At 36.6% G+C, this 26,642-nt stretch overlaps 2 protein-coding genes across 8 annotated transcripts; one reads left to right on the top strand and one right to left on the bottom strand.

The window, feature by feature from the left end:
* Nucleotides 1-8,182: 8,182 nt before the first annotated feature.
* LOC113344250 lies at nucleotides 8,183-11,274 on the bottom strand. Of its 7 annotated transcripts, none has more exons than XR_003357715.1 (9): nucleotides 11,008-11,274; nucleotides 10,772-10,897; nucleotides 10,483-10,648; nucleotides 10,213-10,314; nucleotides 9,424-10,045; nucleotides 9,144-9,218; nucleotides 8,757-8,929; nucleotides 8,636-8,674; nucleotides 8,183-8,414 (listed from the first exon to the last, which is right to left on the bottom strand). XR_003357715.1 is itself a non-coding variant. In XM_026588257.1 (4 exons), exons 1-4 carry the CDS (start codon nucleotides 9,169-9,171, stop codon nucleotides 8,334-8,336), a joined length of 327 nt encoding a protein of 108 aa, XP_026444042.1. In that variant the 5' UTR covers nucleotides 9,172-9,203; the 3' UTR covers nucleotides 8,183-8,333. The 7 variants fall into 7 exon arrangements, 4 of the variants coding, with proteins under 4 accessions (XP_026444042.1, XP_026444041.1, XP_026444043.1 ...); XR_003357717.1 differs by having other exon boundaries at nucleotides 10,821-10,897; XR_003357718.1 differs by lacking the exons at nucleotides 8,183-8,414; nucleotides 8,636-8,674; nucleotides 8,757-8,929 and having other exon boundaries at nucleotides 9,206-9,218; nucleotides 9,424-9,526; nucleotides 9,771-10,045.
* A 13,377-nt stretch (nucleotides 11,275-24,651) lies between these two features.
* LOC113344257 (phenylalanine N-monooxygenase-like) lies at nucleotides 24,652-26,424 on the top strand. Its single transcript, XM_026588262.1, has 2 exons — nucleotides 24,652-25,696; nucleotides 25,876-26,424. The coding sequence occupies exons 1-2, from the start codon at nucleotides 24,665-24,667 to the stop codon at nucleotides 26,386-26,388; spliced, it is 1,545 nt and encodes a 514-aa protein (XP_026444047.1). The 5' UTR covers nucleotides 24,652-24,664; the 3' UTR covers nucleotides 26,389-26,424.
* Nucleotides 26,425-26,642: the final 218 nt, after the last annotated feature.

The following is a 26,642-nucleotide window of genomic DNA, read 5'->3' as shown; positions in this document are numbered from 1 at the left end:
ATCAATGTAGGTGTATCTTAATCCTGCAAGGCTCTCTAAGTGCAGGAATAAATTCATTTTGACAAAGTTGATCTAATAATGAATTTATTCAAACGCTTAAAGAGATTTGCAAAAACAATACTGTCCATGTAGGAAACGTAACAACAAACCGCATACATAACAAGAGGGAAATAGATTACAACCAAACAACCATAAATCTAGAGCAGCAATCTGATGAAAGAGATTACAGTTGAGTTGAATAAACCTTATTTGGGTTGTAATCTATAGAAAGAGATTAGAGCATCCAAGAGAAAAAAGAATGTAAAGCAGTAAATATCAGCTTATAAACAACAACAACAAGAAAAATCTATTGAAAGACATTAGTCATGGATGCTAAGCAGTAAACAGTATAGATGTTAAGAAGTAAACAACAACAAAAACAAATATCTTGTTAAAATCTATTGAAATTACAACCAGGAAAACCCTAATTTTAAAGGGAAAAGTACAAATGTAAAACATACCAATGAATCTATTAAACAAATTGAAACCCTAAAGGAAAAAAATAAACAATTTGATAAATATATTCGTAGCTAAAAGGAACAAATAAAACACCTTGAGATTGAATGAGATACAGTGAAAGATGCGAGGAAAGAGGTATCAGAGTTCTTCATCTCACTCTTTATAGTTGAATGAAGATGGGAAAAAGGTCATAGTTCTTCGTCTCACCCTTTTAATAAAATAGGAGGAAAGTTGAAATTATTGAGTCAGAGGAGGGAAATGAAATTTGAGAGGGAAATCAGATAGTGTTAGAGCATTTCTCGGTCGAACTCGCATGTGTTGTTATCTCAAGCATGTTTGTCAATGTTAGTGATCAAAACTATAAGTCTTGATTTCTAGTCTATTATAGGTAAGTCTCGGACTAGGATAGAAAGTGTAGTTCAGCTCAAGGACTTCATGGTGATTCATCATACAAGTATAAGAACTACTCAAGGAACCGGTGGAACTTCTCGACAAAAAGGTATGCGAAGACTTGAACTTATCTGTCACCCAAAAGTTTATCTACTTTATCTCCTACTCTTTGAGACAAGAAGTCGTATGCTATATATATAGACTTGGATTATACATGTACATTTGGTATTTCGAGTGGAGTATACCTCGCCTATCTATATCTCGAAATATGTGTTGGTAAGCTTTTCGCTTCGATCAAGTTTATCTTTACCATGTGACGAAAGTCATAATATATTTCAATCACTTTGAAAATTGCTTTGAAGAGAAATGGTGTAACAAGTATATAACGTCCTCTACGAATGTTTCAATGATTGAAATGCGAGTTTTGATTACATAACCAATGGTGGACATAAGCATTGTTGTGGAAACACATTTATATATAAGTCCTATTCCTTGAACCAAAGTTTGCGAACTTTGTTGATCAAAAGTACCGGAAGAATGGCGTGAGCCAAGTCCGCGAACTGCCGAAGTTCTCAAACCCGAGAATTTCTGCTGGAGTTGACAAACTACTTGCGTAAAGCTAAGTCCGCGAACTCAGTCCGCGAACCCAGTCCACGAACAGGCAAAGTTCTCATACCCGAGAATTTCTGCTGGAGTTTGTAAACTCTGCCCGGTAACTTAAGTCCGCGAACCTAGTCTGCGAACTTGAGAAAGTTATATATCTGAAGATGATTTCTGAACTTAAACTTAAAAAAGACTAAGGAATGCAGTTTGCAACCATGGGTATAAAAGTTCATGAACCGATTCAAGTGAATCAAATCATCTTTGCTTCAATTGTGTCTTGTGTATTACATGAGATTTCCTTGCAATTGAAAAAATCTCTAACTAGTTCATTTGGAGTCATTTGAACTAGTTATGGTGAAGAAGAACGTGGTTGATATGAAGTTCTCATATGGCTAACCTTTTGGTTAACTGTTGTTGAATCAACAAGTGCATACGTTTGGGTACGGTTAACAAACCTAGAAGCGTGCATTGTCAAGTGTGTATAACAAGCTAAGTTTTCGATCTAACGGTTGAGAAATATTATCTTGAATATAAATCAGGTTTTCATCTAACGGTGAATATTGAGTGATTTGTTACTAAGCTAACATTGATTGCAAATCCTGATTTGAAAGACTATTTAAAGGAGACATCTAGTATTCTGCATAACTAATCCCCACACCTTACGTGTGATACTAGTTTGCGTGCTAGAGTCGATTCTCCTTTAACCTTTGGTTTTCTTCTTCTAAAACCAGGTTAACGACTTAGAGACTTCATTGGGATTGTGAAGCCAGACCGATACTACTTTTATCATAGTTGTGTGATCTGATCTTGCATCTTTTATCGTATGAGTACAATCATATTGATTGGATTGAGATTGACATCTCCGATAGGCAAGATATAAAAATTAATCACAAACATTTTCGTCTCATTGTTTGTGATTCCGCAACATATTGTTTCGCTACCGTACAATTAAGATTGTTGTGAGCTGATTGATAACTCTAGGCTGTTCTTCGGGAATATAAGACTGGATTATCAATTGGTTCCTGTTCACCTTGATTATTATCAAATGACGGAAAAAAACCTTTAGGGTTTATCTGTGGGAGACCGATTGATCATTTGATAGACTTGTCTGTGGGAGACAGATTTGTTTATTGTCAAAGCCTGCGATTTTGGATCGTAGCAACTCTTAGTTGTAGATGAGATCATCTTGCTGGGATCAGAGGCGTAGGATCATAACTGTACCTTGGATCAGTGGGAGATTGATTGGGGTTCAACTACAGTCCAGTCCGAAGTTAGCTTGCAGTAGGCTAGTGTCTGTAGCGACTTAATACAGTGTGTGTTCAATCTGAACTAGGTCCCGGGGTTTTTCTGCATTTGCGGTTTCCTCGTTAACAAAATTTTTGGTGTCTGTTTTATTTCTATTTACGTATTATACTGTTTTATCTTTATAATTTAAATAATACAGGTTGTGTGTTAGATCATCAATTAGAGTAATCCAACCTTTGGTTGTTGATTGTCATTGATTGATCTTTGGATATTGGTCTTTGGTAGCATCCAAGTTATTCCTTGTGTTTGATTAAAGACTCGCTGATTTCTATTAGCTCGAGTAAATCAAAACAAGAGAGAGATATTAACTCCTTGAGATACTTTTACCTAGATTGAGTCTGATTTTCTAGTTGATTCTCTAGAAAGTATTTCGGAGTTAGTCCATACAGATTGCTAAAGAAATATTGGGTGGTTTTGTTAAACCCCCGCTTTTTTAATTGGTATCAGAGCAGGCAAACACGTTCAAGACCTCAAAAGTCTGTGTTTGTACCGATATGACTATATGGACCATAAAGTCTGAATTGACGCTTCACCATGTTTAAAAACCAACCGTAGAAAAAAGTATGATAAACTGGTTACTCTTCAAAAGGGGTTGGATGAACAAATCCGGATCAACTCTGGTCTTGTTGTAGAAATTGCAATTCTCAAGGATTTGATATCTGATAATAGTTCATTGGTAAATCTAAGAAACTCCAGTTGTTCCTCTTTAAATAATAGTCGTAAATCAGACAGTGATCAATGACTGTTTGTTGTGAAAACTTATATGACTAGGAACCACTCATACAAACTTCAAAATTTTGGCACGCATTGTTGTTGTGATTCTTTCAATCACCTTCACCAAGTTTGTATGTCGTTTCAAAAGAGTCTGAATGTTGTAAGTAATCTTTGTAAGAAAACTAAACAACTTTTTGATACTGTGAAAGGACATACAAAACTATCAGGAAACTCTAAACAGGGAAGTACCAATAGTATGGGTGCCTTTGCTTTAAGATCTACGTCTCCTTTTCAATGGTTTCTTGATAGTGGATGTAGTAGACATATGAAAGGCGATCTCACATGGTTTGTTTCGTATATTGACTATGAAGGAGATCCTGTAACGTTTGGAGATGGGAGTTGTTGCTACATCAGTAAGAAGGGAACGATCAAACTACCCTGTGTTCCACAAATTCATGATGTAGTATACGTAAAAGGTATGACTGCTAATCTTCTTTCTATTAGTCAAAATTGTGACAAAGGCCATCGATTTGTCTTCACTGCAAATGGATGTGACATTGTAGTCAAAACTGAGAAAGTAATTTTTCAAGAAATTCGTGGTAAAAACAAATGTTATCTACTTGATACTCAGTTTAGCAACCGTTGCAATTTGACTAAGGTGGAATCTACACATCTTTGGCATGAGCGTTTTGGTCACATCAATTATCGTCTTCTAACTAAGATCATTAACAAAGAACTTGTTATAGGCATTCCCAAAAACAATCCAAAGATTGAAGGTGTGTGTGGTGCCTGTCAAAAGGGTAAGCAAACGAAAGTTCACCACAAATCATCTCTATATATTCTCACTAAAGCTCCACTTGATTTAATTAATATGGATCTCTTAGGACCAATCAACAACCCACTGTTGCTGGTAAGAAGTATGCTTTAGTTATCGTAGATGATTCACTTGGGTTGCATTTCTATCTCATAAGAATGAAACTCTTGGTGAATTCAAGATTATTGTTAAAAGGATCCAGAACGAACAAGGTCGCAAACTAAAGAAAATTAGAAGCGATCGTGGAACTGAATTCAAAAACACTAGGGTATTTGAATTCTATGACGAACTGGGGATCATTCAACAATACTCACCACCTATCACTCCTCAAGCTAATGGAGTTGCTGAAAGAAAGAATAGGAATATTCAGGAAATGGCATGGGTAATGCTCCATAAAAAAACTTACCATTAAGGTTTTGGGGAGAAGCTATTTTTACAGCATGTTTCCTGATCAACCGCGTGTATTTACGGTCTAAAACCCTTAACACTCCTTATGAGTTGTGGTACGGAAAAAAACCCAACCTACACTATCTCCGGGTTTTTGGAAGTAAGTGTTATATTCTGAAAGATAGAGAACAGAAAGGGAAATTCGACACCAAACGTGATGAAGGTATCTTTCTTGGAAATTCCTCTTATAGTCGTGGTTTTCGAGTGTTTAATCTCAGAACACAAGTCATGATGGAATCTACTAATGTTATCATCGACGACATTAGTAACTTTCATCATCATAATCCTCCTGCTGAATTGCCTCCAACCGAGACAATTGAGAAAGTCAAATAAATCCCAGAATCAGTTGAAGTTATCCCAACTGTTGTTGATCCTGACATTTCTAGTGACGAGGAGAAGAGCACTGATCAAGCCATTCCAGACGAACAAGAACGTGTCCCTACACGACATCTCTGGGGTCAAAGGAATCATGATCCCAACAGTATTATTGGAGGAAGAGATTCTACAGCCAACACAAGAGGACAACTTCAAAATTTGTGCAATTTTGCTTGTTATCTTTCGCAAGTAGAACCAAGAAATATTGATGAAGCTCTGAACGATCCCTTTTGGGTGAATGCAATGCATGAAGAGTTAAATCAATTTCAAAGACAAGATGTATGGGAACTTGTACCTTGTCCCTCCAATATCAATATTATTGGTACCAAATGGATATTCAAGAATAAGTCTGATGAATTTGGCACGATTGTCAGAAACAAAGCTAGACTTGTCGCTCAAGTATATTCACAGATTGAAGGGATTGACTTTGACGAGACCTTTGCTCTTGTGGCACGCCTTGAGTCCATTCGTATTTTGTTAGCTCATGCGTGTTTTCTTAAGGTTAAGCTGTTTCAAATGGATATATAATTTGCGTTCCTAAACGGAATTTTAAAGGAGGAAGTTTATGTCGCTCAACCTAAGGGATTTGAAAACCCTGATTTCCCAGATCATGTTCAAAAACTCAAAAAGGAATTGTATGGGTTGAAACAAGCACCTAGAGCCTGGTTTGAAAAACTTACCACTTCTCTCATTAGAAAAGGTTTTTCAAGAGGCGGAGCTGATAAAACCTTGTTTACCAAATGGAGTGGGAAAGATGTTGTCATTGCTCAAGTCTATGTAGATGATATCATCTATGGATCAACTTCTGAAAAAATTTGCAAATGACTTCCAAGTCTCTCTTGCTAAAGAATTTGAAATGAGAAATGTTGATGAATTCAAATTCTTCTTAGGATTACAAATTCAACAACATAAGGATGGAATTTACTTATCCCAAGAGAAGTATGCCCGAGATCTTGTGACAAGGTTCGGCATGGATAAGTCTTATCCAAAATTGACACCTATGCCCAATACTGGTAAACTACATAGAGATGAGAAAGGAGCAAAAGTGGATCAAAAGATGTATCGATCTATTATTGGTAACCTTTTGTATATTACAACTACTAGACCTGATATTTCTTTCAGTGTTGGTTGTTGTGCTAGGTTTCAGGTGAATCCAAAGGAATCTCATCTTGCAGCTGCAAAAAGGATCATTCGATATATTAATCACACTGCTGGGTATGGTCTATCTTACACTTTTGATACTAACACCGACCTTTCTGCTTTTTCAGATGCTGATTGGGCAGGATGTGTAGAAGACAGAAAAAATACATCAGGGGGTTTCTACTATGTAGGACTGAATCTTGTAGCTTGGCATAGCAAGAAGCAAAATTCTCAATCCATGTCTACATGTGAGGCAGAATATATTGTTGTTGGATCATGTTGTACTCAACTCCTATGGATGAAACAAATGCTAGATGATTATGGAGTTGATACTGGAATAATGAAGATCTTTTGTGATAACTCTAGTGCGATTCGAATCACTGAAAATCCCGTTGAGCACACAAGAATAAAGCACATTGACATAAGGTACCATTTTATTCGTGATCTCTATGAAAATGGTATCATAAGTATGGAATTTGTGCCTTCCGAACAACAATTGGCTGATATTCTTACCAAACCATTAATACACTGCTACATTTCCACACTTGCGGCAATCTATTGGTGTTGTTTTGTTTCATTAAAACGTTTCTATAACTCTTTCCCCTATTCTTATCTCTATCTTTTGGGCAACTGAGTTTGAAACTCCAGTAGGTTTACTCCTGATCAGTTTCAGTAGAGTTTTTTTTGTTTTGTTAGTGTTTTTTTTGTTTCAAAATCCTTCTTTTCTTTTGAAATTAAGGTCGCTCTTGTTGTTCTTTCGGGAATGACATCAAATGGGGGAGAGTTCTTTTGAACTTGTGCTTAATGGTCATATCTTGAGGGGTGTGCGGATGTGGAATTTTAGAGGGGTTATCTTCTCTTGGGATCATTGTGTAAGGGGGAGTGGTTTCCATGTGAGATGGAGTATTGACTAAGGGGGAGTGATACATATCACCATAGTATTATTGTTGAAGTTGTGATACAATTGAACTTTGACGTTGTGTAATAATATTATGACATTGTATAACAATGATCGAGAACTATGTTTTCTCATTGTTATAGCTACGGATCTTCAACAGTGGTGATGCTAAACTTACAACCTTTGAGATCATTGGAGTACTTGGAAGTGACAAAGATTTCGGGGAATGTTGAAGATTAGACATGTGGAATAGGAGCTACTAAAGTTTCTTTATATTTTTTGTATTCAATATGTATTGATAGTTTTGTCATTAAAATTGACAAAGGGGGAGATTGATAGAGCATTGCTCGGTCGAACTCGCATCCGTTGCTATCTCAAGCATGTTTGTCAATGTTATTGACGACAACTATAAGTCTTGATTTCTAGTCTATTATAGCTAAGTCTCGGACTAGGATAGAAACTGTAGTTGAGCTCAAAGACCGTGTCTGCTGCTGAAGACTGCTTTGCTAAAGATAAGTACCAACCATGTTGTTGGAGTAAATATATTTCAACTACGATGAAGCAACTCAGGTTTGAGTTGGCACAATTTTCGGTCACCGCTGTTTATAGTTGGCAGAGCACATGAAGCATTGTTGCTGAAATATTTAACTGCCAAAACCATTTGCTGCTGAAGACTTAAACGTTGTTGGTAGAGGTGGCCAATTATAAACGTTGTTAGCCGGTACAAGAATTAACCCACTGAATTTTAGTTGTTGTTGCTGGTGAAAGGTTGTAACCGCTATACCTCTGACGGAAGAGAGTTTCCTCCCACTATATTTTGGTTGCTCAAGAGTTTTAGGCTTTATAGTGTCCGTCGGATATGAATTTCAGTCGCTGTTTTTCAGTTGGTGCAAGGGTTCTGCCAAAGTATTGTCCCGCTAAATATTTGAGTTGCTAGAGGGTATCAGTATATCATGAAAAATAAATCTAGATTAATATTTTAATAATAAAACTCAACATCGTTGATTCATTAACATTTTGATAAATCTAGATTTCATTTCAAAACATCCAAATATAATACATAAAGCGCACACCGGCCTAAGTGGCTGAGAGTCTGGATCTTCACTACTAGCGGCTGAGATCATGCATCTTTACTTAGCTAAGCTCTTACTATGGAAATGATTGGATCCAAGGAGGTTTCTGAAGGTACACCTTCACATGGAGTGTGGATCTCCAGCTTCGGAGTGTTCTCTGCAACAGCAATAACAACATGCAATAATGATCAGATTGCAGCATAACGTGACACATCCATTAACAAATTATTTTCCTTTATTTTTGAGACATGCAAATCAGATGGGGAAGATCTCAGTAAAAATAGAAAATGCCCTAGCATATACGAGAGTGCTTGTGGGAGGAACATGGTTTGTCATGGGTCATAGAGATACTATAGAAACAATAGAATTCCAAGTTACCTGTAACAGATTTATCTCTGTAAACCACATTTTCCTACACTGGCAAACAGAAGTTAATGTAAGCAAAACTCGTGGAGAACATCGTTACCAATACGACAGAAGACAAGGTAAACGAAGTTACCAGTTGCAAACTTGATGGCATTCCAAATCTCTGGTTCTTTCGCTGTAGAGAGATCAATACACTTGGCATTTTCACCACCCACAATGTTCGAGACACCATTGTAACTCCAGCAGTGTAACTCATCTTCACTGAATCACCCGTGATGATTCGTTGACAAAGTTGTATTTCCATGTCTGCAAATCAAAATAATCAAAATAAGCAAGGTGGGAATATGAAAGAGAGTTGTTATAGACTAGAAAGAACTTAATAGGGTGTGTTGTATCAAAAGTTTAAGGTTCTGAAATATCATCAAAACCCAACTCTTCTGGATTCACTGGAATATTTCCCTAATGATCCATGAAAAGATCTGTTACATATTATATAGCTTAGAAAAGATCCTACTATCACATTTTGCATTCTGAACAGGATCCACCATTTATCTCTCTGGCTCATCAAAATTCACGCAGCTTCCCGGGAATAGTTCTGTTGACAAATTTGGAGAGCATGGTTACGGTAACACAACCAAAATAAATGAAAAATACACTAAAAGAAACAATAGATTCCAGAGAATGGTTACATCATGTATGAATCGTTGAGCCTATACAGAAGCTCCTAAAAAAAGGCACCAGCATGATAGCATAAAAATGCAGGGGAAAACAAATATCTGCTATGCAGAAAAAAAAATTACCTTGAATTTGCATGCATGCCTTGGGAAGACAACAAGCTTGGCCTTGTATGTCTTAAGACGCTGGACAATGATCTGGAGCCCTTCCAATGACTTGTTTCTACGCCTGTGGCCCACAGCAATACCAATTGTAAGAGCAAGCTTTTTAGGAATTCCTCCCATTGATTCTGAAGGATAGGGACCTGTATAACAAGAAATCTAAACTCCAACATAAACCTAACTTCACACCGACAAGATAGAATAATAGAAATCCTTCTGTTACAATGCCACCAAGCTCCTAAAACATAAGATAAACCCGCTAAAATGTACCTTCCCACACGAAGATGAACAAAAGACCATTAAACTATTACCTTAGCCGGTGTTAGTTCACCACTTTCAAATTTTCATGGTAAAATGTAGAAGATAAGTCGCAGTGCTTATGTTCACACAACATGGGTTGACCAACTAATCCTCATTGTAGCAAAAAACAAAAAAATCCTTGTACATTCAGTGAACAGATCTTATAAAAGAAACCATAAAATAATTGTCCCGACAGAACTGTAGTCAAAGTGAGTAATCCATAGACTTAATTATTATCAGTACTTCCCACCAAAGTGGCTCATATGATAAGAGTATCCACTACTTCCTGCAAACAAGAACCATTCCAATTAGTTATGGGACAACTTATACAAGCAAGAGTAACGAATATATAACAATGTCCAACTCTACCGAAATCGATACAAGCAACCAAGTTCAAGGTCTTTCCGAAACGATAATTCGATAACTTTAAGCAACAATCCATGAATGTTTTACCTTCTCAACAGGAGGAGGATCTAAGTAACTAGGGCCTCCAATAATCCAGACCAGAATATCCATCTTAGTCAAAATGGCATAATGAAGGTGTCTGTAAGATACCTGCAATAGGCAGAATACATAATTATCAAATTAACTCTACAGTTCCTTCTTTAAACTTGAATATTTTCAGCAGTTTAAAGGACCCAACTGCAAGGGTTTTATATATATGCTTCTAAAAAAACAAAATCACCACTGCATATACACAAAGCAAAACTGATATAAACTCACATGGTCTACCAAGCTGGGAACTGCATCAGTTGGCTCCAAATAAAGCTTGTAAATCAAAGACCCGTTGAAGTAAGGAGAGAATATGATTCTCTTGAGCAGGCCCCAACCCACAGATTATCATCCACAGGGTTCTTGTTCTGCTGCATTGCAACAATGTTCTCCATTTCTGATGTACAAAAGACATATACATAAAGCATCAAAACACAAATATAGGGTTCAAAAAATACCCCAACTATCCTGCATAAACCCTAATTTCACAACAACAGAAAAATGGAAGAACCAAACTTACGGAGTATAATAGTTGAAGAAGTTTTTGAAATCCCAAGATTCTTATTTACCAGTAAATTGAAGATCTGCGAGAGTGTTTGAGAAAAATGAGCTACGATTTTGTGTTAGGAGAACTGTTTTGGTGCTCCTGCACCACAAATCGAAGGGTTATGAGTTTAAATCTTAATTGAAAACGAATCCAGAAATAATCAAACAAATAGAATGGAACTTAGGACAAAGATGGAGTGTTAGGGATACCTCCAAATGGGTAATTGTTGTGGTTGCGGTGTTCTTCCGCAAACTCTTTATCACTAAGCTGTAACCCTAGAATGACGGGAATCGAACGATTTACCTTCCGTTTTTCTTTTTTTTCTCATCTGCTATGATTTGCCGTCGATTATGAAAATGATCAAAGATTTTCTTCTTTGTTATCATCAGTGGCTTCTTGAATCTTAATTTTAATCTATTGGATTGGAAAGTAAAGGGAGAAGAAGAAGAGTTCCGCCGCCGAGAGAGGAGAGGAGAAAAGAAAGAAGGATAAGGATGACACTATTGTAAAATGAAATGAAGGAAAAGGATTAGGGTTGGTTTCTAGTGTACCGTACGAGTGAATTTTTGCAGATTGTTTGGGACAGGTCATCGATCCGAATGACAAAGTTTTTGTATTTTTAGTTTTTTTGGTTAGATCAATGGTTGGATCCATCCATATGTCCAGGGATGGATGGTTGTTTTAGTGAGAGAGGAGCGTAGAGTAAAAGTAGCTATGGACATAAATAATCCTCCAAAATACTCGGCTTTTTTGTACCGTTCAAATTTGGACCCGTATGAGTCTAAAGCCCACTACAGCCTATCATGGGTCACATAGGGTGGCCTGATTATCTCAAATGAGCGAGTCCGAGGTTTTCCTAAAATTTAATAACTTGACTTGGTATCTCCCAGAACATAGAATGGTACCAATTTGAACATTTTTAAGGATTTCAGTTATACATTGGAATAAATTGTTATGCGTTTTGGTTATTTTTTGGATTAAAATATTTATTCTCGTTTCTTTTTTATATTTAGAAGATTAATTATTTAAGATTTTCATAGACTATAGTTCATTTATCTATCTTTCGCTTGATCAATTTTCCTCATTATCTATCTTTTCACTCGTTCTTCATAAAATTCACCCATATCCTTCGGTTTCGCTTGATGAATTTTTCTCGTCATATATCCTTTTACTTATTATTTATCTATTGTATCATATATTGCTAGATCTTTCTCTAATTAACCCATTAATTATCCATCAGTTGTTTATAAAAGAAAAAAACTTTTGAACGTATATGTCTTTGCAGGCTTAATAACCCATCAACCTTCGGAGTTTTCATATCATGGTGGCTGAAAGCTACTAACTACACCAAAGAACCGATGGGTTGGTATAAATGTCTATCGACATATTGACTTGGTGGCCACACACAGTGACTTGAAGTATTTACCTTGGACTGTACTTTTTAGTTGTCAAAATCCTGTGGTTAAAAGGTACTAATGACATCAATAGTTTGATGGTTGGCAACCGACAAATTATTTTGGTGGGTAAGACGAGTGACAAAAAAATTATACCTTCCACGACACATTTTCGTTAACCAATAATACTGAGTGGAGGATAGTAGGAACAAATATGATATTTCAGTTGTTAAATCGTTGTTGCAAAAGAGTGCACCTAGAATTGTTGCTGGAAAACTGGTGGTTAGAGGTTTTTGCCGGCCGGAGCTGTTTTTGGTTATCAAAGATTGTTGCTGAAGAATTCTACCATCTACAGTTGGTAAGAAAACAATCGATAAAGCCAAGTTTTCTTGTAGTGTATCTATCACTCAAAAGTCTATCTACTTTATCTCATACTCTTTGAGACAAGAAGTCGTATGCTATATATATAGACTTGGATTATACACATTTGGTATTTCGAGCCGAGTATACCTCGCCTATCTATATCTCGAAATATGAGTTGGTAAGCTTTTCGCTTTAACCAAGTTTATATTTAACATGTGACGGAAGTCATGATATGTTTCAATCATCTTGAAAATTGCTTTGACAAGAAATGGTGTAACGACTGTATAACGTCCTCTAAGAATGTTTCAATGATTGAAATGAGGGTTTAGATTACATAATCAATGGTGGACATAAGCATTATTGTGGAAACACATTTATGTATAAGTCCTATTTCTTGAACCAAAGTTTGCGAACTTTGTTGATCAAGAGAACCGGAAGAATGGCGTGAGCCAAGTATGCGAACTGCCGAAGTTCTCAAACCCCGAGAATTTCTGCTGGAGTTGACAAACTATTTGCGTGGAGCTAAGTCCGCGAACCCAGTCCGCGAACCGGCGAAGTTCTCATTCCCGAGAATTTCTACTGGAGTTTGTAAACTCAACCCGGTAACTTAAGTCCGCGGACCTAGTCTGCGAACTTGAGAAGGTTATATATCTGAAGTTGATTTCTGAACTTAAACTTAAAAAGACTAAGGAATGCAGTTTGCAAACCGTGACTATAAAAGTTCATGAACCGATTCAAGTGAATCGAATCATCTTTGCTTAAATTATGTCTTGTGTAGTACATGAGATTTCCTTGCAATTGAACAACTCTGTAACTAGTTTATTTGAAGACATTTGAACTAGTTATGGTGAAGAAGAACATGGTTGATATGAAATGCTCATATGGATAACCATTTGGTTAACTATTGTTGAACCAACAAGTGCATACGTTTGGGTATGGTTAACAAACCTAGAAACGTGCATTATAAAGTGTGTGTAATAAGATAAGTTTTCGATCTAACGTTTGAGAAATAATAGCTTGAATCTAAATCAGGTTTTCATCTAACTGTGGATATTGATTGCTTTGTTACCAAGGTAACTTAATTGCAACCCTGATTTGAAAGACTATATAAAGGAGACATCTAGTATTATGCAAAACTAATCCCCACACCTTACGTGTGATACTAGTTTGCGTTCTAGAGTCGGAACTCCTTTAACTTTTGGTTTTCTTCTTCTAAAACCAAGATAACGACATAAATACTTCATTGGGATTGTGAAGCCAGACCAATCCTACTTTTATCGTAGTTGTGTGATCTAATCTTGCATCTTCTTTCGTACGAGTAGAATCATATTGATTGTCTTGAGATTGATATCTCGTATAGGCAAGATATAAAAGTAGTCACAAACATCTTCGTCTCATTGTTTGTGATTCCGCAACATCTTGTTTCTCTACCATACGATTAAGATTTTTGTGAGGTGATTGATAACTCTAAGATGTTCTTCGGGAATATAAGACCGGATTATCAATTGGTTCTTGTTCACCTTGATTATTATCAAAAGATGGAACAAAACCTTTAGGGTTTATCTGTGGGAGACAGATTAATCCTTGATAGACTTGTCTGTGTGAGACAGATTTGTTTATTGTCAAAGCCTACGATTTTGGGTCGTAGAAACTTTTAGTTGAGGGTGAGATCAACTAAGGGAATCAAGTGCGCAGTATCTTGCTGGGATCAGAGGCGTAGGGAGTACAACTGTACCTTAGATCTGTGGGAGACTGATTGGGGAAACTACAGTCCAATCCGAAGTTAGCTTGGAGTAGGCTAGTGTCTGTAGCGGCTTAATACAGTGTAAGTTCAATCTAGACTAGGTCCCGGGGTTTTTCTCCTTTTGCGGTTTCCTCGTTAAAAAAATTTCTGGTGTCTGTGTTATTTTAATTTTTGCATTATATTGTTTTGTCTTTATAATTGAAATAACACAGGTTGTGCGCTAGATCATCAATTAGAGTAATCCAACCTTTGTTTGTTGATTGTCATTGATTGATCCATGGATATTGGTCTTTGGTACCGTCCAAGTTATTCCTTGTGTTTGGCTAAAAACTCGCTGATTTCTATTATCTTGAGTAAATTAAAACAAGAGAGAGATATTAACTCCTCGATATACTTTAATCTTGATTGAGTCTGACTGTCTAGTTGATTCTTTAGCAAAGTATATTGGAGTTTGTCCATACATATTTCTAAGCGAAATATTGGGCGTTGTTGTTAGACCCCCGCTTTTTCAGATAGATCTCGAAAAGTTATAGGAAATGAACTGCTCAAACGTGTCATTCGGATACCGGATGAAGATAATTTATCAATTTTTTTTCGGAGGGTTAAATAATAATTTTGGGATTTTACCCTTGGGCTGCACGTGTCGAAGTGAGTGGGTGTCTCATCATCTTGTTCGGCCTTATCTACAGATCGAGAAGATAACTCTCGTTTCTCTTTCTTTTCTTTTCTTTTCATTCTTCTTCATATTTCTTTGTTATTTTCTTCCTTTTTCTTCTTATGTTCTTCTCCTCTGCGAATTCGAGAGATCAAATGAGAGATTTCTGAACAGTGGAAGGTGGAACAAATCATGGGTTATCTGTTAGTGATGTTGTTATTGTCCGTTGATGATCCAGACTCGAAGGAGGAAGTGAAATAGAAGTTAGGGTTTCTAAGGATGAAGTTCTTGAGGAATTGATGGTGATATGGTACTGTTGAAGGATAAGTAATAATTGGGTTGTGGTTTAATTGGAGCCTTGAAGTTGTTTCAGTGACGAATCAGTGGAGAATCATAGTGGAGATTTGAATTAGGGTTTCATTGAAGTCGCAAAAGTGAATTCCAAGATGAAATTGATGCTCTAGAAGTTCAATTGAAGTTGGGTTCTGTCTGTTGAATGCAAATAAGAAGATTTAATATCTGATTTTCGATTCACAGAGAAGAATTGAAGAATGATTTGAGATGGGTATTGATGTTAAAATTAATTAGGGTCAAGGATTGAGAGTAATTCGGGATTAAAGAAGATTAGGGTTTATGTTCTTTCCCAAATTGAGAATCAGCAATGGGTTGAAGATTTAGGGTACGGTTTGAGTTGTGCTGATGAGTTATGGGTAGTCTTGAGATGTGTTGGTGAATAAAAACCAAGGTGAGAAGTAGAATCCGATTCAATGGTTTGAGGAAAGTTATCTTGAGGTAATTGTTTGATAACAGTAACCTAATTTAGTTGTTCATTTCAGTTTTGATTTTATGAGGTTGTCTCATGTACCTTCCAAGACTATTTTACATTGGGGGGCGCCTTATCCTTTTATGGGGTGTGATTATCATTTCCTCTTATTACAAATTTATTTGTTTTTGAGTGTATTTTGTTATTCGTGTTTAGAGGACGACTCGTTGGTTGACATCTGTTACTCGATTAGTGCGCCATTGCTCGCTTAGAGTTTGGCTATTTAGTTTTTAAGAGAGAGAGACGAGTTATTAAATGAAGAGAAGATATTGTTATCTTAGCCATAAATTGTAGACTTAGCTTAATTTCTCCATCCTTGATTCCAATTTTGTACTAGAACAGTACAATTGGTATTCAGAGCTTTCTTTCCTCACCATGGGAGGCTCCAGTGCGCCAACCTGTAAAGATTTAGCAGAAAAATTTGAGAAACAACAATCCCAGATTGATTCTTTACAGTCTCAATTCAGTTCCTTAAATGGAAAGGTTGATAATCTTACAATACAGATGGTGACTAAAAAAGACTTACAAACTCAGCTGCGTTCTCAATTTGAATTATTCTCGGGGAAGAAAAATGATAATCGAGAAAGACAAGAAGATATTCCTGAGTCGATAAACAGAACAACTCATAAGGTTAACTCCTAATTCGAGACTGATGAGTCTAATTCACACTAATCTGGATCTATGAGAGAGTCGATTCAACAAATTCCTAAATTTTATTTTCTCAGATTCGATGATGAAAATCCTAGAGGCTGGATTCAAAAGTGTGAACGTTACTTTAATCTTCATAACATCAGGGATGAAGCACGGAAAGTGACTATGACGGCTATCATCTGGATGGAAAAGGCCGATAAATGGCTTCTTAACCTTCAATCTATTAGATCTGTGTATTCTTGGTTTGAGTTAGCTGAACAAGCAGGTCTTAGGTTTGAGAACCCAGCTAATGAGAACATTGTAGGCATCTTTAATAAGCTATCCCAAATTACTTCAGTGGATGATTATTTTGAAGAGTTTGAAAATTATAAAGCCCTATTGCTAAGTGTTTTACCTGGATTACCTGAGATTTATTTTGTAATGGGCTTTATTGGAGGTTTAAAGGAGGAGATCAGACATTCTGTCTTCATGTTTCACCCTACTAATCTCATGCAAGCTTTTTCTCTTGTTAGAATGCAATAGCAATCACTTACAGTCCAAGCAAAAATTGTCCGACCCACTCAAAAAAATTTATCCCCTCTTAAACCATCCCCTCCTCCACTTTACCCTCATAAAGCCAATTCTCTCAAACCTTCCCCTATTTCTTCTCCAAGATCCCCTTCTTTCATTCCCATTAAAATACTTACTCCTGAGCAAATGAAAAATAGAAAGGAGAAGGGTCTGTGTTATAATTATGATGAGGTTTATCAGTTTGGTCACATTTGCAAAAAGCAGCAATTGTACTAGTTAGTGGGAGAAGAACATTCTGAAGAGGAAGCTCAGGTTGAACATCAATCATCTGAAGAGGATTTTACTTCTCTTGTGGACTCTGACATGGAGATCTCTCTTCATGCCTTGACTGGTAGTCCTATGGGAGAGACTATAAGAATACTTGGGAGTATCAATGGCCATGCAGTGTCCATTATCATAGATACAGGTAGTACCCACAGTTTTTTGGATGATGCTCTAGCTAAATGTCTCAATTGTAACATCACCTCTACTCAGCAGCTACTAGTGACAGTGGCAAGTGGAGATAAGACAGTTAGTGCTGGAATGTGCTCTGGGTTACAATGGTCTATGCACAACCATCTTTTTCAGGGGATTTGAGGTTACTTCCCTTAGGAGGCTGTGATATGGTGTTAGGTGCAGATTAGTTAAAGCAGTTGGGAGATGTGTTATTCAATTTTTCTATACTCAGCATTACCTTTAACCACAAGGGAAACAAGATCAAACTAGTGGGAGTTTCTGATTCTCCTTCTTTCAAAATGGTAAGTGCTGCTTCTTTGGAGAATTTTTTTCATAAGAATCCACATGGTATTTGCGCTCAACTTAATTCTATATCCAGTGCTACCTCCCCTACACCCACCCCTCCATAAATAACTGATCTTATTTCCCATTATCTGACATTTTTGAGACCCCCACTCAATTACCTCTACAAAGACCCCTAGACCACAAAATTCCATTGAAACCAAATTCTGAGCCACCCAATATGAGACCATACAAATGCCCACACATTCAAAAATCAGTTGTTGAAAAATTGGTACAAGAGATGTTGTATTCTGGCATCATTCAACCTAGCCACATCCTTTTTTCCTCACCCATTCTTTTGGTCAAAAAGAAGGATGGATCTTGGAGGTTTTGTGTTGATGACTATAGGAGGTTAAATGCCATCACTGTCAAGGACAAGTTTCCTATTCCTGTAATTGATGAATTATTGTATGAGCTCTATGGGTCTGGAGTATTTACCAAGATAGATTTAAAGTCTGGTTATCATCAAATCAGAGTGCACTTGTCAGACATCTACAAAACAACTTTCAGAACACATCAGGGTCATTATGAGTTCAAGGTTATGCCATTTGGTCTCACCAATGCTCCAGCCACTTTTCAAGCTCTTATGAATGATATTTTTCAGCCTTAATGCTTCCTTTGAGAAACTTAAGCTATCCATGACTACTGCTCCAGTCTTGGCTCTTCCTGATTTGTCCAAGCCTTTCATCTTAGATACTGATGCCTCTGATCACACTATTGGTGTTGTTCTCATGCAGGAAGGTAAACCCATTACTTTTTACAGTAAACTTTTAGGTCCCAAGGCATGTGGTCTCTCAACTTATGAAAAGGATCTATTAGCTATTGTTCAATCTGTGACTAGATGAAGACACTATTTACAAGGGTACCATTTCATCATTAAGACTGACCACCAAAGCATTAAATTCTTATTGGAGCAGAGGATCACCACCATTCTCCAACAAAAATGGTTAAGGTTTGATTATGAAATTCTTTATAAAAAGGGTGTGGATAACAAAGTAGCAGATGCGCTTTCTAGATTGCCTTGTCATGATGCCAGCTGTCATGTTCTCCACTCTTCTACTCCTTCTTGGACTCGAGATATTTTGGATAGTTATTGTGAAGACACTAAAGTGCATCAGCTTATATTATCTCTTCTACTTAACCCTTATTGTTTACCTAATTACACACTCAAAGAGGGGATCCTCAGATACAAGAATAGACTGTATATTGGTCATGGCCAGCAGGTGAGACAATTAATTCTTTCTTCAACTCACTCTTCTTCTGTCGGTGGTCACTCTGGCATCCAACCTTTTTATGTCAGAGCTAAATCATATTTCTTTTGGTCTGGTATGAAAAAAAATATTCTTCAATTTATTAGCCAGTGTGATGTTTTCCAAAGGCACAAAGGTGAGCATGTTCATCCACATGGACTTTTGCAACCTCTGCCAATTACTGATCAGGATTGGAAACATAACTCTATGGATTTCATTGTGGGAGTTAAGGAGGAGTTATGATGGGTTTATGACTTGTTGCGCATGCCTTTGAATAGGCGTGAATAGCTAAAGGACGAGACATTCCACTGAATGCCTAAAATGACTATTTATGGCATCTTCTCTACAAAAGGAAACTAAACAGATAATTTCCAATCTACAATGTATTCTGACCACTGAACCAAGAAACCACTTTGGCAATGAATTCATAAAGAACTAGAATCTGACTAGGCAAAGGGAACAAATTATGAACAATAACTTCTCTTTGATTTTCATCTAAATTGTTGAAACTGGTCGGGATTCTAATTAGAGCTACTGCTTCAATACACAATTGATTGATTCACCCATTTACAAACAAATGGAGATATCCTATAAACAAATTGTGACATTCTACAAATAAGTAAAATACTATGTCTGACTCAGTCTAATTAACAACTAAACCTACAAAGTACACTGAGATATTCTTAAAAAATAATACAATGTACTGCAACATCCACAATTGCATATACAAATCTTCTTAATCACACTCGACAAACACAAAAACCATAAACCTAAAATCTAGAATCACATATAAATCTAAAAGATATACATGTTCATAAACACCATCAGAAATTGCATCATTCAAATTCAAAACCAATAGTTTCTAACCTCTAATTTGTAAAATTATTAAACCCCCAAATGTCGAAAAACAGTGATTTAGAGAAAAACCAATAAATGAAATACCTTAGATGATGATAACCAAGATTTGCATTTCCAAGATTGTGAATCAGTGTCAAAACTTCTATGAGAGATCGATTCAACTTAAATTTAGGGTTACATCGATGATTCACAGAAAAATTGACTGATTCGTGTTGTTAATGAAGTTCTATGCAGCTGCATATCGATGTTTCCGAAGCTCAAATCGATGGAGTAAAATGGACGGAGAGGAAAAGAGAAATGAGTGGAGAAATGTCTCAGGCTCTCAGTTGTTCTCGACATATTTATTCCCTTTCAATTTTTGCACAATTAAAAAAAACGAAAAACTAATTTCATTGATTTTAGTTTTGTTTTCTGATTTTCAGTAATTAAAATGAAGAGTTATAATAGGAAAAAAATGATGGATAAAAAAGCCAGAATCGTTGGGAGGCTGGGTAACTCTTGCCAATTTAAGTTGGGAGCTGATAGTAGTAATAGAGGCTCTAATAGTAGTAATGGGGGGTAACAATGTAACTTGCCAATTTAAGTTGAGGATAAGAAGGTAATTACCCACACCCTCCCGAAACTCTGTAACAGATACCAATTATTGCAAAGATTATCCAACATTACAAAATTACCAACGTCGATAAGACGTTACTTAAAAAATATCCGCTATAAAATAGGGTGTTACAAATTCTCGCATTTCGTGTAGTGAGGTGTAGTAATATACTTTATTGCTTATTATCCTCCACTTTTGTCCCACAAGTCTTCTCTCATATAGGGACGCCCTTTAAACCCTACGTTCTGGAAGCAATGAAACCATTTGAGGAAGTGCCGAGTCATGCTTCAACAACGATAGGTCCTAGCTGAACAATCATAGATTAACTATTTTCATGCATACCACATGTAGGGAGGGTTTTTTTTGCTATAACTTGGAAAACTTGAACCCCTAATTTTTTTTTATAGGTAAGCCAAAAATAAGGATTTATTTTTTAGGGGACATCTTGGATATGATTTTCCATTTTTATTTTGTTTTAAAAAAACTTATAAGAATTTTACTTAATAAATTGAGTAACACACTCAATCAGATGTTGGACATGCTGGATAAATCCCAAATGGAGTTTACATTATAATAGAAAAATAATATTTAAAATATGGTATGACGATTTTTAAAATAAAAAGTGAAAGCAGTATGGAAATAAAATAAAGTAAAGGTGCTAAATAAGATTCTCGTAGAAAGAGTTAAGAAAAAAGCCAGATTAAAATTTCACCGGGAAAAATCAAATTAACTAGACGATATATAAATCAACAAACCAAATCCAAAAGTACAATATATAAATAATAAGATCATTTCTTAATTATATAAACTTAATCTATATCCAAACAGCATATGGTCCATGAGATGAATATATCGAATATGATTAATATACCATGAGAAAACCCCGGATATAATCCGATTGTGAGAGTGGCGGGCCGATTTCAGGTTATTGTGACCGAAATGCTAAAGACGCTCTCCTACTAACCACTGGATTTTGTCACGGAAGAGTACTCATAATATTTTGTTGTCAACATAAAATCGTTAATAATATATTTAATGATCGTACTGCGTCTAATCAGTGGATGACTGGTTACAGAAAGTGTAAGCCTGAACACATGTCAGGTAACAAAAAGAATAATGTTGATCACGGGTAAATAAATTTTTTATGGATAAATTAAATTATATCAACAATTCAAAAATAACTTATTTTCCAATCTACACATAAATTTTGTCAATTTGCAGAACTTTTTACGTGATCTTAAAAACCAAGTACATCCAAATTGTTAATTTTTTGTTTAAAATTCCCTTAATGGTTTGTAAATTAGAGTACTTATATATGATTGCTGGGTTCTCGAGAGGAGAAGCTCGTGAGGATAATTTGATCTATGTTATTGAAAATCTTAAGCTCTGGTGACTTGTAGTTGTCTGCATTTTGGCAGGCTTATAAAGGTCATAGTTTAAATGGACCAGTTTCTTAGACTAGTCACTTGTCCGTGTGTAAGGAAAAATATAATTTAAAGATGCAGCAGGCCAAGCTAGGAACAGCAGAATCGAGAACAGTGTGTGCCCACCATTGTATCGTTCAAAGATTGAAGAAGTAGTTTTTCTTTCTTGCACAGTTGTTAATGGAGCCCTTTTTTCTTTACTGATTTTTTCATCTTTTTTTGTTTCTAGATTTAAGTCCTCTCATGTTTCTGTTTTTCTTTTCTTTTATTAAGTTCAATCCAAGAACAACGATGAGAGTTCCAAAGTTGTGAAGTTCAATCCATGAACCTCCGTTGAGTATCTAATAATACCTAACTGTCATCAGTCCCGGCCAACTGTTCATTGTTAATGCAGTCTATAAACCACAAGTTGGCTCTAGTCCCATCTCATTGGTTGACGACTTATCGCTACAAACGCAAGTGCAACAATGACCACATATCTCTCGACCCCGAAAACAAATTCCTGACCCCAGCAAATCTATGTAAATCACAATATCAACCCACGTACCACCGCAATATAGCATCTTTCCACTATTATAATCGTGGAAATTGAGAGTTTGTAGCATCTATCTCCTTTTAAATAAATAAAAAAGTTCTCCGGCTTTATCCATTTCAGATCATGAAAAAAGAAACTTTTTACAGTAGTAGCACTTCATTGGACATCATGCACAATGCTTTCCGAAAATGCAATAGCAAATCTAGATGTGCAATTCCTTTCATGTATCAAAAGTGATGTGTGTATGCAATCGCTTACATAGGCCGTTTTATGCATAGTGCATCAAAAAGTGCTTTAGGTACATTTTGGTTCGATTAAACAATGCAATATTGAATTTATGGTTGATGCATCTTCAGTGTATTAGATTTATTTACAGTGCTTGAAAGAGCCAATAGCCATAAAGAAGCAAAACGATACGGTCAATTGGCGGCACAAATATGCTATTGGGGCAGCAAAAGTCACTGTTTCGTATACTTTGGTTTCTTCCTTTCTAGCATGCTAATACTTTAAGGGGAGGAGTTTTGTTTAAGAGGCCAACTAATGCACCTGAAAACCAACGCGCAGTCTCAAATAACAAAAGGAGGGATGAGCAGAAGGTTTATGACATGTTAAATAAGTTCTTTTTCAAATTCTTGTCTCGGGGGATAGAAGGAGCTTGAGGGTTCTCAAGGCGTGTAAAGAAGTTAATGAGGCTGCGAAATTTATGTCTCTCCAAACATGGTGTATACGTACATTTACAACATATATAGCGGTTCGGGAAATATTTCTTTCAGAATTTTCCATTCATTTTGGGGTAAAAACGAACATTCATGTACAATATGTACCCTATAATAATCCAAACCTATGTTGTGACAGTCGAGCTCCACCAGAGGCGCATGGGGCTCCTAGCTAATTAATTAGGCTCCAAGGCGCCAAAATATGAGACATTACCTTTTATATTTTATTTTTCTAGATCTACTTGGGCGCAAGGCGAGGCGAGGCGAAGGTCTTGACGCCTCGCCACACCTCATCTAGCACCTCACACAACATAAGCCAGACAAAACCAACCTAATTATCCAGATATGACAACAACCTATTTTTGCTTTAGCTACAAGCGATCACATTTTTCAAGTTGAAGTTCATGAAGATCAAATAAAGCAAATCCAGGTTTTTTTTTATTTAACAGGACCATGAGAATCCAATTTACACCACCCATACCTTCAAATTCAGGAATTGTTCCATAACTAAGAAATATATCTCCCACCTCTTTAATGTTTCTCACTACAAAGAATAAAATAACCAAATAAACACACAACAAAACAAGATGAGTGTACTGTGTAACAAGGGGTACCAAATTCTGTTATCTATAGGACTAGACTTTTCAATAGTGATTACCCAAAACTTATGGTGGTTATGATGCAGTAATTCTCCTTATCCCTTGATCATTATTCCAGCTGTAGCCTTCGACTGCATTTTAACTTTTAAGTTGAAAAAAGTAAGGCAAAAGAAATTATTATACCAATATCGAGTTCACTGCATTTCAACCTTAACAGTCAAGTTAAATTTTATAGAAAATATTATTTAGAACATATATGCAATTTATTTATTTAATCATGTTAACTCATACTCCCCTTTTTCACTTTAATCTCTTCTTTTTTTAATCTACGTGAAAACTTCGAAACCGCATCTAAAGTGTAACTGAGGGAATATAAAGGGTCTCTGCCACTATGTTAGCTACTCCAGGAATAGCTGACAGCTGCTATCCAGCGTGTCAAGGAGCAAGGTTGAAGTAAAACATAATGTTTTTATAGTTAACAACAATTAATTAGAGGTATCACCATTATAACACTCATCCTGATCACTAATTAGAGTTTTAGCACCAACAAATCACAAACCATATACATAGGCATAGATATTTGTTTCTGCTAGTCTCGTCCTCCAGTTTGGTTATTGCCAACGGTTGAGGCAGATCTGTAGCCTTCTGGGCCTTAGATTATAATAAACAAACAAATAAATAAACGATAGTAAAGAGTAGTATATAAGACCTCGGATCACAAATAACCCAACTTAGGATCAGTACTGATTCCAGCTCCATATGTCAGTGGAAGATTCTCATAAGCACACTAATCACACAATTTACTAGTACTAAAAGGTCAGGAATCATCAGAAGCTGCGACTACTAGCACTGGTACTAGTCCATTTTTGTACTAGTGCTAATCATGAAAATAATACGTCTAGTACCTTGGTCATGTCTTCTTTCTTAACTCTGAGATGCGGTGCTCCTGACGTAGCTACCTCTGGTCTCATTTCCTCCATCCCAACCACTGAACTTGTATTTGTAATATCCATTTTCGTATTTTTCCTTCAAACCCAATCCAAAAGAAGTAGCAAAACAAAATCTAGCTCTCTTCCACTACCACCTGGACCGGCTGTCTCGTGGCCGATCATTGGTAATATCCCAGACTTGTTTCACAAAAAGCCCGCATTTCGATGGATAGACAAACTCATGAAGGACATGAATACCGATATTTTAAGTGTTCGTCTAGGAAATGTCCATATAATTCCAGTGACTTCACCTGAGATTGCTAGAGAATTTTTGAAGAAACAAGATGCTACATTTGCGACAAGGCCTATCACAATGGGTACGGAGTATTCCAGCCGTGGGTTCTTATCAGTTGCCGTTGCACCATTAGGAGATCAATGGAAGAAGATGAGAAGAGTGGTGGCTTCTGAACTTATGTCCCCTTCCAGACTCAGATGTCTTCTTGAAAAGAGATCAGAGGAAGCCGACAACCTTGTTCGATACATCTACAACCAATGCATTGATAACAGCACTACTAATTATGTTGGTGGAGTTGTGAACATAAGGACAGTATCTAGAATGTATAGTGGAAATGTTATAAGAAAATTGATGTTCAATATGAGGTATTTTGGTATAGGAAGAAAAGATGGAGGTCCTGGTGTCGAAGAAGAAGAATACGTACAAGCATTATTCAATGTTCTATCTCTACTCTATGCATTCAGTGTAGCAGATTTTATGCCTATTTTAAGATGGTTAGATTTAGATGGTCATGAAAAGCTCATGAAGAAAGCATCAAAGATTGTTAACAGTTATCATGATCCTGTTATTGATGAGAGAATCAAGCAATGGAGATCAGCTGATGGTGATAGATTCATCAACAAGAAACAACCACATGATCTCCTTGACGTTCTCATTTGTCTCAAGGATGCCAATGGGAACCCTTTGCTATCGACTGAGGAAATCAAAGCTCAATCAGCGGTAAGATTTCATATAAAATCATAGTACATGAATTGACATACGTGTACGTTTACTCTACATGCATGGATTCTTTAGTGTACGTGTACGTTTACTCTGCATGCATGATCGGAAATTTCCATATAACTTCCATAAGAGCTTGGAGTGTTTAATTTATTATAGGGTTTCTTCTTTATGTACAGGATTTGATATATGCATCGGTAGACAATCCATCAAATGCAGTTGAGTGGGCACTGGCAGAGATGATCAACCAACCTGAAATGCTTCAAAAAGCGGCGGAAGAAATCGACAGGGTTGTCGGGAAAGACAGACTTGTGCAAGAATCAGATTTTCCGCGTCTAAATTACGTCAAGTCATGTGCTAGAGAAGCATTCCGTCTACACCCAATTGCTCCATTCAACCTACCACACGTCGCAATATCAGATGCAGTCGTGGCCGGGTATTTCATCCCAAAGGGAAGTCAGGTACTTCTAAGTCGCCCAGGACTTGGCCGTAATGCTAAAGTGTGGGATGAACCGCTGAAGTTTAAACCCGAGAGGCATTTGGATGGCTCGGGTGAACAGGTGGTGGAGCTGGTTGAGAACGATCTTCGTTTCATTTCTTTTAGCACTGGACGGCGTGGATGCATGGGTGTCCCGCTTGGGACGTCAATGACAGTGATGTTATTGGCTAGGCTTCTTCAAGGGTTCAGCTAGAGTGCACCACCAGGAGAGTCAATCGAACTCAGTGAGTCGTGTCATGATCTGTTCTTGGCTAAACCACTTTGTGCTCTTGCCAAGCCACGGCTGCCCATGCACCTTTACCCGACTGTTTAATAGTTTCTTCTCATGCTCATGATAAAAGATATTTTAAATTATTTTGCATAAATAATTGATTTACCTTAAAACAAATTATTTTCAAAGAATGGAAAAAAAGAAACAAGAAGGATTTTAAAAAAATAAAAAAAAGG

This window comes from Papaver somniferum, unplaced genomic scaffold, assembly GCF_003573695.1.
Source record: "Papaver somniferum cultivar HN1 unplaced genomic scaffold, ASM357369v1 unplaced-scaffold_75, whole genome shotgun sequence".
In the NCBI taxonomy this organism is placed as follows: Eukaryota; Viridiplantae; Streptophyta; class Magnoliopsida; order Ranunculales; family Papaveraceae; genus Papaver; species Papaver somniferum.
Note: the sequence above shows the minus strand (reverse complement) of the source record. Positions and strands in the feature narration are given on the sequence as shown.